This window comes from Lygodium microphyllum, chromosome 7, assembly GCF_053477565.2.
Source record: "Lygodium microphyllum isolate KBCC chromosome 7, Lygodium_microphyllum_v1.1.10, whole genome shotgun sequence".
NCBI classification, from domain to species: domain Eukaryota; kingdom Viridiplantae; phylum Streptophyta; class Polypodiopsida; order Schizaeales; family Lygodiaceae; genus Lygodium; species Lygodium microphyllum.
In genome coordinates, this window is record NC_141141.1 from 155,029,290 (window position 1) to 155,042,915 (window position 13,626).

General features: G+C 37.6%; 1 protein-coding gene across 1 annotated transcript; it reads right to left on the reverse strand.

Annotated features, from left to right (window-relative positions):
- Positions 1-7,961: 7,961 nt before the first annotated feature.
- Positions 7,962-9,956, reverse strand: PROPEP3 (elicitor peptide 3 precursor). The gene is made up of 3 exons (XM_087682123.1): positions 9,535-9,956; positions 9,289-9,357; positions 7,962-9,195 (listed from the first exon to the last, which is right to left on the reverse strand). Exons 1-3 carry the CDS (start codon positions 9,739-9,741, stop codon positions 8,191-8,193), a joined length of 1,281 nt encoding a protein of 426 aa, XP_087538249.1. The 5' UTR covers positions 9,742-9,956; the 3' UTR covers positions 7,962-8,190.
- Positions 9,957-13,626: the final 3,670 nt, after the last annotated feature.

The window sequence follows — 13,626 nt, forward strand, 5'->3', positions numbered from 1 at the left end:
AGGGTTTCATGTCAACTACGATATGACTACTAAGAAGCAGAGTGTGGACCTTGGAAGTATTACAACAAATGCTCTCTCCTTGGTGGGCTAGTGCTGCCGGGTCTATTAATAGCACAAGATTGAAAAAGGCTACTGCTACTAAAACTGAAAAAAACAATGAAGGTATGGGTGCTACTGTTATCAAGTATGGTAATCTGTTGTTCCTTAGAATCATAATGCCAAATGTGGTGGAAGCTTTTCAACTAGTTAACTTACCTATATCCATCATAGTGGCTCTATTCACAATTGTCAGTTCTTTTCAGCAAGGCCCTTGAGTTAGAAAATCATTTTTCCCATTTTACTTGCCATGTGAGCTATGTTGGTATGGAGCTGTAGCTACTAATTAGATTAATGGTAGCTAACAGTGGAGAGAGCTTGATGTAACAGTCAAGATTTTTGAGAGCTGTTAGAAGAAGGGATTGTTGTTGCAAAAACAAGGGGAGTCAATTGTATAGTCTTAGGAGCTTCTATAGGAGACATGTTGGTTGGATTGTTGAGTAAAATGAAGACCTCGGGGGTAAAAGTACGTTGTGTGGCAACTCTACTAGTAGGAAGCACCATCGACCGAGGCCAAATGTTTGAGATATGTGCAAGGTAAACCATTTGATGTTGGGTCTACTTGGAGGAAATGGAGGCTGCTTCATACCGCTTCTACCATTACCAAGGTATATTGAGCTTGTATCATCATAGGAACATGTTCGTGAGAGTAGTCTTTTCCATTTTGATTACATTTCATTCTATGGTGTCTCTTGCCTTAAGGCTAGATGGAGCCTTATGTATCTGACCAAGTGTCATTCGCATGCTAAAAATGGGGTCTACATACCATCACAAAATGGGAGCGATGATGTTTAGCAATGAGACTCTATATCAGTAGATCCTTGGAATGGAAGGGAGGATAAAGGCTCTTTGACTTTATTGATCTGTTGAATTATATTCTCATGCAACTCGATTATCTTTGTTTTCATTTTGAAAAAGCTTGTGACTAGCGGATTTACACCAACTGTAGACTCTAGCAGACCAATTGAAAAATGTGGGTGAAATCCTTGAAGTCGCTGTCACACAGCATGGAGACCTTCATTTACACGTAACAACTAGCATGGTGACTACAAGTTCCAAGTTTAGAAAACTTAAGAGTGCTTAGTGTGTTGAGGTCTACATTGGTCATTTTACAAATGCTTCATAGTCCAGATTTTGCACCCTGCTCTCCAACCTGTTGATGCATTATGCACCTCCCCCATATCCGCAAGTGCATCATACTCTATCCTCTGATATGGTCATGTGGGGAATCTCCCCTAGCACATTGTACCACCCTCCCTTGTTGCTTATAGGCACAAATCCCACTCATGTGCTATCGAGTCACCTCCTTCCTTGAAGGAAACCGGGAGTGGAAAGGAATCACCTCATATTTAGACCTAGTCCCACCCTCCCTGATAGATTAATGCCAAGTTTGGATTAGTTTTGGGTTGCATGAAAGTGTATCTTCCATGTTGGGTTGTTTTTCTCCCATTTTGGGTTGTTTGGGGAAGATTTGAAGGAGAACTTGGTTGTGAGTAGGGGACATGTGCTGAAGCTCTAGGATAGCAGGGCAAAGTGATGTTGAGCAGATTCTGGGGCTGCAAATGACAAGATGCCCTAAGAATGAGGTTATTGACAGTTGTTGGTACAGAAATTAGGGTTTCAGATAGCAGCAGCAACAGAACACTAAAAACCAGTAGCAGTTGATCTTATTTTCGCTCTTTGAAACAACAAAGGTTGATGTTACAATGCTTTCTTGGCAGCATATTGAATGTCTCTCTCTTCTCTATTGTGTTCTCCCTCATCTTAGCAAATCTGAAGATATTCAACATTGTTTTGTTGAAATCAGGCCTAATTACTGCTATAATTAGGGTTTTTCTATTGTCTCGAGAAGTGCACCATTGAATATTGGCCATTTTCAGTTTTGCTCACCTATTTGAAGGTGGACAACTCTTATTTGCTCTTGGAGGTTTGGCACAACAATGATGGGGCTTCTTTTGCTTGGCTGGCAAGCATTGGAGAAATAGAATCTTCAAGTTGCACTTAGGATTACTGACAAGCTGAAGAGACATAGATGGGTTGGTAGGGAGTTTGGAGGAAGCACAGTAGTCAGAGGATCAATTTATGACTGCAAAGTAAGAAAAATAAGTGTGTTGTGCATCTATGCTAACTGTATTGTGCTTGGAAAAAGCACCAATATTTGAGCAGCTTTCAGCATAGGCTTTAGCCTCTTAGATCGCCAATGTGAGTTCAATGGTAAGTGATGATTGGAAACAACAACCATGAGCAGGGAGCAGTAGCAGTAGCAGTAGCAAAAGATAGGTGCTTTAGCATGAAGAGCGAGCTATCCACCTTGAGCAACCAGATCAGGTGTCCGAGTACAAGTCATAACTCAACTAGCAGGAAGAACTTTTAAGCAACAATATCCTAGCAATAAGGAAGTAAAATTTAAGTGGAGTAAATGATCAAAACAACCCAATCAAGAGCATCCTCAGTCATGCCTTTAAGTAATTACACAGTTATAGTAGCCATCTTGAGCAACCAGGTGTCCGAGTACAAGTCATAACTCAACTAGCAGGAAGAAATTTTAAGCAACAATATCCTAGCAATAAGGAAGTAAAATATAAGTGGAGTAAATGCTCAAAACAACCCAATCAGGAGCATCCTTAGTCATGCCTTTAAGTAATTACACAGTTATCCACCTTGAGCAACCAGATCAGGTGTGCGACTACAAGTCATAACTCAACTAGCAGAAAGAACTTTTAAGCAACAATATCCTAGCAATAAGGAAGTAAAATATAAGTGGAGTAAATGCTCAAAACAACCCAATCAGGAGCATCCTCAGTCATGCCTTTAAGTAATTACACAGTTATAGTAGTCACAAGACATGCCTTCAATTTAAACAATAACTGAGGGCAACAAGAAGCACCATCTAGGAATGGAAACACAACAAGTGCATCCTTCAGAACTAAAAAACAATGTAGGGGGGAGGAGCCGTTTGGATTTGATCAGTAGCCCACAAGCACTACATGACACCAGAGCGGCCTCAAGCACTTGAAAATGCAGCACCCACCACTAGGTGCCATGCTTTCTGTACATTGCTACTAGCACAGCTAATCTACTATGGATATACTACCTGAAATCTAGCTACATCACCCCCCTTTGTAGGGCCTAGGTAGGCTAGTCAGGTTGCAGGTCTGACTGGCCTCCCACTCATTCAACAAACTGGGCATTTATAGTTGACCAAGCCAACTTGGTTCATTCACTATCACTGTTCATTGCATCACTCATTCAACAAATCTTGGGAAATTTCTCTATGACTTTGTAAGAGTATTTCTTCTATTTCATGGAATAAAGATATGCATTCCTTGTCTCTAAGAATACTTTTTAATTGTGCTTCCAAGTGAATCATTGTGTTTTTCCAATTCAGGTGTCTTAATTGTGTATGATATAAAGAGACACCATGAGGGCACCATTCTTTGTAACAATTAATTTTGAGCATGTCATAGTCATTGACGTGTATACAACAGGAGACATGTTCGTTTGCAAGGAAGGAGAGTGTTGCAAGTCTTGAGAAGACTCCACAGATTTTGGCAGCTCCTGATAGCTATTATACTTAGTGGGTAGCCATTACAAAGACTAGTTTTAATTTCCTACTCGAATACAAGAGGAACACTAATTATACCATGATATCATCATCATCATCATCATCATTAGCTTCTCTATCTATTGTAATCATGGGGGACACAAGCGAGAATGTGATACATGCAGTTGTTTGTTATTCTTGAGAACTCCAACATGCAATAACTAAGCTAGGCTAGGCTAGGCTAGGTTAGGCCTTGTTAATCAATCTTAATCATGGTTTTTTAATATCCTTATTACATTCTCATGCTTATACATATCTGTGTATTGTAGAGGGACATGCATACCATAACCATTGATAACTATGTGGAAGTTCCTAACAACAATGAGCAAGCCCTCCTTCGAGAAATTGCCAAGAAACTTGTTACTAGTGTTAGCATCGACGCAAGGATAGAAAATTTTCAATTCTACGTTGGGGTAATGTACAATTCGATGCCTCTATTTACCATTTCATTAGCCATTAGGGATCAACTTGAGTAAGAATATAGTATCACCATATTATGGCATCATATAGATTATTTGAATAATCTTTTTAAATAAAATTACCTATATACAAGTTTTTTCTGATGGGAAAAAAGCATATATATGAAAATTTTATCTATTTAGAAAAGTTTTCTTGACATAGGAAAAAAAACCTATATAATGAATTTTTAAAATAGTCTATTAGATGTGTATTATGTCTTATTTGAAATTAATTAAACAATCTCTATATAATTTTCTAGTTGAAAATTTGCTAGATATTTTTCTACTTTATATAGGAGACTTATCATATGTAGGGAAACATAATGGAAAAAGTTTCCTACATATGAAAGAAAAAAAAGAAATTTCCCTATCAATTCCCTAGTTAAAATTACACATAAGTAGGGAAAGTGGAACATTTCCTAGTTAGAGAAACTAGGGAATTGCATAGGAAATTCCCTACATAGGAAAAAAACCCCTATGTAGGGACAAAAATCCCATAGGTAGAAAAAGTTTTTTTAAAATCCTATATGTAGGGAATTTATTTCCCTAGGCAATTTCCTATGTGATTCCCTACATAGGGGATTTTTTTCCTATGTAGGGAATTTCCTATGCGATTCCCTAGTTTCTCTAACTAGGAAATGTTCCAATTTCCCTATTATTTACTTTTCCTACTTATGTGTATTTTTAACTAGGGAATTGATAGGGAATTTCCTTTTTTTTCCTATGTAGGAAATGATTAAAAGTTCCTTGTGTTACCATTGGGTGTTTCAATGCATATTCCAATGTACATTTCGATATCATCTTTTTTTTCAAGCGTGCATTGAAATTCCTTATCATTGTTCTTCTCATCCCTTCTAGTAAACAATATAGTACAAGGTAGTCTTATATTCATAATTGAAGTGGTACATGTTATAAGAGAAAATTGCTTTCACGAGCATAATTATCTTGTAAAATCAAGCATGTGATGTCTCATCAATTTGATATCTAGCAACATTTCATTACTTAGATATTCTAGAACACATCTCTTTATAGAATTAGCATGCAAATTAGCATCATAATATGATCTAGGTATTTGGATATCTTTGTTGCCTAGTAGTAATCATTGTGGAAATAGTGTATTTGCAAAATTGGCATGATTATCTTACACAAAGACCAAACATCTTGTCTATCTTCAAGTTTCATCAAATTTGAACAAATTAATGCAATTTTGGTATTTATTGCTTCATGTAGTATCCTAATTGCATTTAAAGTTGCTCCCTGGAGTTTGCTCTCCAACAAGTCCTACGATTGAGACAATCATTATTTCATATCAACTAGCTATACTATGTGGCCCCACAAGGTTTTTGAGAAATTCCTCTCGTGAAATAAAGTTAAATAGTCAATGTTATGTGACAAACTAAAAATCTTTTGATGGATTATACTGGTTCATCTTAGAATGCTCCTTTAGTGCATGCACCATCCCTAATTGTTCTTTGGTTACTTTCTTTTCAATGCATGTACTTGGATCAATTTACTTAGGGTTGGATGATGTCTAGCTCTCAAGCATTATTGATTAGATAAATTTTATTAACTGCTAAGCATTCATGTAGCCTTACTGCATAGTAAAAGTAGTACTACAAGAGTTTATTGGTTAATATTATGGACTTGCACTATTGATACTATGATATTAAAACATTGACTTTTGTACTAGTATGATATAAACATCATGAGGACCCAAAGGATTTGGGGCTTTAGAAAATCCACATATATAAGGGTCCCTTTAAATGAACCCAAGCTAACTAGGATTGGGTACAGTGAACCTAATTTTTTGAGTCAAAAACCCTAAATTTGATGTTGCGACCTTGCAAATTTAATATTATATTACAAGGTCATGACTAGCTAGTACCTTTATGATAATAATGACATTTCTTTATAGTGCCTTTAAGCTCAAAATGAAGGGATGCAATGTTAAATGCACAAAGATAAATTTGTAATATTTTTTTTCTCTTTTTTTCATGGTATTAAATATCTCTCCTAATTGACTAGTCATATAAAATCTATATTGAAAAAAATTCTAACAATAATAGCCATAAAAATGTTTTACATTGGTAGATCACACTATTGACATAAGCATTAGAACATATATGCTAATATACATATCATGACAACCATTTGAATGTCCATTAGTATGATTGATTGAATATACTAATGCATATATTGATGAGTTGAGGATTTTTTTTTGCTCAATGTCATACCGATACATGCAAATAAAAATATTATTTAACAACAATTTGGCCCCTTCTTGTAGGGGTCACATTCATGTTGTCCATGTCAATTATCTTATCAAAGATGGACTAGTTGTTCCTTGTAGGACATCTAAAAAACTACTAAAGCACTCGATCTAGTTGAAGTAGTATGCAAGAGTAATTAAATGCATATGGATTATAAGAAAATATATACAAGTTCATGACTAAATGTCAAATACATAATCAACCAAAAAAATATTGTTGATACAAAAAACAGAGTATTAAAGCAATGGCACCAACTAATCATCAATGTTTCATATGCCTTGTTGATGTACACTAGGCTTGCTCTCTAGCAAAAATATCATGGAGAAAATTACAAATAAGACATTTCATATATAGGCCATGAGCATATCATGATATATAGGGTTTATGCATAGTAAACCCCTTGAGGTTGGGATTTTTGAATTAATTATGATCGTCCCTTATCATTAACAAGTACAAAAAACAATATGTTGGTGTATTTGTGTGGGTTTAAAATTACATTATAAACATTGAGATAGGTTTTTCTTTCTCATGCATGGGTTGGAATTCTATGATTTGAACATAAAGAATAGTTATGTAGAGATTATTATAGATTGGTTGAATTTTATGATGTCTATTGAACTAAAAGTAGAGCTCACTATAAGGTTGAACTCATTAGAAGGTGGTATATTGCCTTAGAGCCTTCTAGTTTAGACTTCCCTACACCATTTTTTGTTAATCATGGGCTATCAGCATTGGCTACTTTAAAGTCTTGTCTTATTTTGAGCATTTTCTAACAAAATCCAAGCCTTTAATGTATAATGAACTATAAGATTTCCATTAAAACCTTCAAAGCTTGAAAACTAAGGCTTAAAAATGCAATGTTTAGTATACTTTTTGTTACAAAATTTATTATTTAATTTCTTACAAAAGTGGTAAATACATATATTTTATTGACCTAAAAATGACAAACATATATATGTACATGCACACTTTAGTAAGTTGAATGTTTTTATTTTGTTTAGAGAAGGTTTGATATTAAAGATCCAAGATTCCTCTAGGTTTGAACTTAAGCACAACCAAACCACTTAGCCAACAACCCCATTGATAAGGCTAAAAGGTTTGTATCTACTGGAAATGTTTTTTCAGTTAACAATGAAAATTTAGAATCGTTGTTGTAGGCAAAGCCTATGCTCCACATCCCTTGAGGCATAACAAAATATCTAGGGTAAAGGAACCAATAGAGTGTCATCTACAAATCTTCTATTATAATATTTTTCAAGTAAGTTTCATACATACTTTTTAAATAGTCAAACTATTTATATCATATAGAGCTCAAATAAATTTTTAAATTATTTTATCAACTAGCCCTAGTTATAAATGAAGGGTTCATTAAAGAATGACAATGAGGGGCTAATAGAGTTATACTCAAGGATGAATTGCTTTGGTAAGTTTTATAAAATCTAAAATATAAAATTTTTTATATGGCTCAATTGTTTGACTCATATAAAACTCATCTATAATTTTAAAAAATATATATCATAATGTTAAATGATTAAAATTACCTTTTTTTTGCAATGTAGTCACTCAATTAGGATGAGGTGCGTTTCCCTTTTGAAGAGCGTCACTTTATTGGCCCTTTAATCCTAGTTGCATCCAAATATTTTTCACAAGAGATATGTGACATTCAGACATGTTACTTAGTGATTGCTCGTGAGATGTGCTGTAAAGAAAAGGGAGAGTTGTCTCTCCGTTCACTCAAAGTTATGGTGTACCTACATTTGATTCAGCAGCTGACATAGACTACCTCGCAGACACCGCATCGGAGCTCAGCTCCTAGACTCCTCCAGAAGGGCTCGGCGGGGGAGCCTCTAGGAGATCCAATGAAAGAGCAGGCAGCCTGGGCGCTCTCCCACACGCCCACCCCCACCATCCTAATACTACTACTGCTGCTGCTGCTACTGCTACTGCTACTACGACGACGTCTAGCAGTACACCTTGTACTTATACTCCTCACGATCTGCGACTGCACCCCCTCCTCCTCCTCCTCCTCCTCCTCCTCCTCATGACGATGACGATATTGATCATCCCCGCTGCTGCTGCTGGATATTGTACATGACGACGATGATGAGCTGCTGGCCGATGCAGGGACGTATTGTGCATGGTTATGTTTTGATATTGCACTGTAGAAAGTGCAGGAACGCAGACCCTCGATCTCCTTCAGGTACGCCTTTAGCACTGCCACGCACGAGTAGGATAACAACTCTTGCGCCCGATCGGCAGCCGCAGCAGCTGATCTGGAAGTACTTCGACTCACACTACGACGTATAAGGCATTGCTGCTCCTGCCGATCAGTAGCAGCTGCTGTGCGAACGTCCTCATGATCATCCACGTTATTGCGTGTTCTGATCATAGCTCCACGCTGACGACAATTATATGGCGCAGTTCCCGCGCCTGGGCTGCTGAGATGATGATCAGCAGCACATGCTTGCCCTTGGCGAACTACAGACAGACTACGGCGTACTCGAGATCTCTGCAGATCTGACCGACTGATGGCCTGATCATCCTCATGTCGGTCGAGGGGGTATGTCTTCTCGGCAGGACCATTACTAATTGCAGTAGCAGCTGATGATGTTCGCATCTGAAGCCACCGCAGGTGCACGGCTTCTCCTTTGCATAGCCTGGCGCTCGAGCCCCCTTCCTTGCATTCTCCGCACGAGAGCTCGTACAATCCGCAGTCGATCAATGTGGCTGCTATGGGACTAACTTCTCGTTGCAGGCAGGCTTCCATCTGCGTAACGGTTTAAAAGGGTAAGTTCCCTGCTTTATAAGTTATTGACGACGCCTGTTATACGTCAATGAAGTAGGTTGTATTATAAAGTACCTCTAGTATGCCCGGCTGTTCATGATCTTCCCAATATTCGGACTTTTGGATTACCATGACCGCTGCTGCCTGCAGATCGAAAATAATCAACCATCATAATTGAACGCGTTCACGGTTTTGGCCATAGGGATTCGTTGGGTAAGTAGACAAATTATTGATTATGCAGGCCAACTCTGATAGACAAATTAATTATCCAGATAAACTGTGAATCTGCGATGACAGTACTTATATGAATAATTGACTCACCCAGCTGCCGTTTGTGAGAGCTCTGAGGAGTGCGAATGACCTCAGGAATTTTCTACAAGTTTTGGTTCGCCTGATAGAGCTGAGAGTTTTATGAAGGCATGTCAGCAAATCGTCCAAGGTGTGACCGGGGCGAGGCCTGTATACACCAATGGAGACGGCGGTGGTCGAGCGGTCGCACCAGAGCTGAAGCGCGCCCTGGCGTGACATTAATACTGTGCGTGTGCTAATTATACGTTAGGGTGGCTGCAGCTGCTGATCCACACACAGAACAGAACAGAACAGAAGAGAAACAAAACAAGAATTGAGTAGCTGCACAGAAGAGAAGTGAAAATCGGGAGTCGAGTGGAGACACTGAAGTGAGTCGATCGATCTTTTTATAAAGACGGAACTCGGGAGTAGGCGTGCAAGTGCAAAGAGAGACTGAAGTGAGGCGATCGATATTTTTATAAAGATGGAACTCGGGAGTCGGCGTGCAAGTGCAAAGAGAGAGAAAGATGTGAGAGGCGGTGGAACCATGCCACTTTAGCAGATACGAAAGAACTAGTGGGAGTACTATTATTATGCCATCGCACGCAATACGAAGTTCCAGCTGCCATGACTAGGGCCCCGACAAAAGTAGTCTGCAAGTCAAAGGGATCTGAGTGCCAGACACCCCCCACACACATGACACAATGCGCAATATGCTTCTAGCAATTCAGCTAAGTGTGTAACCTATAGGTAGTCTTAGGCCTGTGGCGTTAATTGACTCGTTCTTGGTAAAGTTGAGCCCATCAGCCATAAATCAGTAAGTTGATCACATGTGAAATTTAGTTGCTATGTGGAAACATAATATATTAGGTCATACGTCGGTGACCCTGTTTGCAACTTACACCTAAAGCTCCTCACGAAAGTCATTATATATATATATCTCCTCCACATCACGTGCGTTCAAGGCCTATTTATAAATATCATTATCTATAAATTTTCCTTAAATAAAATATAACCCTTTTCTATTTAACCTATAAATAACTCATTTATACTACACCTTTATGTATGTAAAAAATGTATAAAAATGATATTTTAAAAATACCTTATTTTAAACCCATGTGATGCATATATATATTCATGAGTAACTTACCAGAGTAAAACTCCCACAAGAATAAACCAAATGGCCCCTAATTTCTCAACTCGCATAGTTGTCCTATAGAAAACGGTCTATAGCAAAACACTTATGATTGGTTGTTTCCCAAACTCATTGATGCCATCTTAACATTGTCTAAACTATTAAGTGCCCTAACAAACTCACCAAGGTCAATGTTAGTGGGATGTTAATTTAAGAGTTGCAATTCTCACACGTGGAAACCCTTATAACTTCGACAAACTCATCTTGGATAGAGTCTTCCTTCTAGCTTATTAAGGGTTCTCCACTAATGACCATATATATTGCACGATGATGGGGTTGTGATCATGGCGCTACTTTCATGTCCAACAAGTGGGGACATCTTGTACATGTCATACATCCCTTGGGTATTAGATGAGAGTATGGATAGGTGTTAACAAAAGCATTGGCTAAGACGAGTTGGTTTGAAGCACTATTGCATGACTATACATGGATGATATCATAGTCTTCTTGATGGGGACTCATTAGCATACTTGTTAGGATTTTTCATGCCCTATCTTTAGTATTAGAATCACACAAAGAGTTAACATGGACATGCCAATATATTCCTCAATAATATAAGCATGGATCGGCTTAGAGTATTGCTTATTGTACATTCCAAGGCAAGAATTGGCAAGATATCGAGGTGGATATCAACTCTAGTTTTCTTTTTTCCTAAGGGGTTCGAAATCTTACAAGTACCAAACCTCTATTGCTACCCATCAAATACAAATATAGCTAGAAGTATAAGAATGGAAGGATAATTGAAGCAACCATAGAAATTTACCATTAGTTATATAAAATTTAATATACAAGTGAGTCAACGATAATTAATCATACCAATGATAACTGACCGATACATACCATAATAGTAACCTAAGAAAAAACAAATAGTCATATTACTCATTACAAAGAATATCTAACAACATAATGAAAATTTTCAAAATCGACCTTAAGCAATAGTTAAACACCGCTATCAAGGTTGTGTGATGCTCTTACTAGAATTTATGTTTCCTCCTATTATTGTTCCACTTGTTCGAAATCTCCTAATCTCCTACACCTTCTTCGATTCCTTCCTATCTACACTATAACATATAGGTCCCATACCAACATTCAAAGCCTAACAAAATTATTCATCCAAAAAATTATCCATGTCATCACTAGAAACATTGATATATGTGTCTCTATAGATCCATCACTATTTGCATCACTATATAGTGATGCAGATACAAAAATAGTGATGGTTGCAGGATTTGTGATGCAAATAGCAATGGGTACAAGTTTATTTGATATGCAAATAGTGATGATTAGAAATTTGGATAGTAGGGCATCACACGTGCTAAATAATGTTCCATAGATAATCCATAAATTAAATGCATAGTTATTATTCAAACATATAAATCATGAGATGCTAGGAAAGAGGAGTCTATTGATTCAATTTTCAACTAAGTCCAATATTGATGATAGCATTTCATAGAACTACATGGATTGATAGAGGGAGAAATATATTTATAAATATCGCAAAATGCGAGACCATACAAAGAATAAGACATGTATTTAAAGAAAGCTACATAGAAAGAGTATGCATGGAGCATAGGGGCAAAAAAGGGAGGGATGCGTGCTCCATGAATCCAAGTGACTACTATAGCTTCTCACTATCTGAGAGCTCATCCTGATGCAATGGATCGTTGAATGGACTCTATAATATAAACAAGTAAATATTAATTTAGAGTGTATAATGCATCACAAGAACTAAATACTGAAAACATGAAAGAGGTCAACTTATTGGACTATTGTACATATATAATTTGTTGATGAGTGCAGTGAGACCATGTCTCTATGTATACCGAATCTCCAATCCTATGGGGTTGTAGTTTGTGATCGTATTACAAGATTGGCAACATAGCATTGCTAGAAAAAACATTATTAGTACAAGCAGCATACACAATAAGAAAGTGAATATAACTAATGGAGAGCTTATGAAGTCCTCCAAATAAGTCATGTAACACTACTTCTAAGATAGTGCATGACTCCTATCTCCAACCATGCCCTCCTTGCCTCTTATTGTTGCTGCCCATCACCTTGGAGAGTCTACAGCCTCCTCCTTGAGTCTCCACTAATCCTCTGGGTCCAACCACCACTGAAGCTTTAATACAACACTCTTGATTTCCTTCTGCACATTTGACCATCTATGTGAGATAGCATGCATACAATCCATCATCCATCAAGTGGAGAATTGATCAGTCGGTGCATGTATTACAAACTCCTTGTGCAAGGATGCTATTACATAGTCCTTGCTCCCCTTTGGTATATTTTTTTCAATGATCTAGAACATTGTACATAAATACTTATCGAAACAACTCCCTCCTGCGTGTAAGCACCATCCCCTCATCATTCATGAGCACCTCATTGGTTTTCTCATACACTAAGTATATGTACCTTGGTAGGATATGTCTAAGGTGCACCCTATCCCACATTCAAACAATGCTCTTGGGCATAACTAGGAGACCCCTATATGTCTAGTGTACCTATAATGGTGGCACCTCTTGTACTAGCACCTTAGGAATGCCACTTATAGAGACAATTGAGCAAAATCTAACATTAAGGGAGTAGATGTATCTATAGATGTAGCAAATCTTAGAGGTGATAAGTGTCGATTTGAGAGATGGGATGGGGACACTACATCCATGCCTCCTAGCACACAATTGAGCCACACTCTCTAGAATCAACAAGAAAGTGAGTAGCAATCATGACTTGTGGAGTCACAATGTCTATATCTTTGTAGCATCCCCTAGAACAAGGAGGAGAGAAATTTTGTAGCTTCTTGAGACATCCACCACAACCACCATCTCCACTGGTTGAGCAAGGTGTTCCTGAGCCTCTCTTCACGGCCAACTTAGAGTGTTGACTTTGCTTGTTGGATATTGACATGTCCAAACGTACCAAGGAAAAAT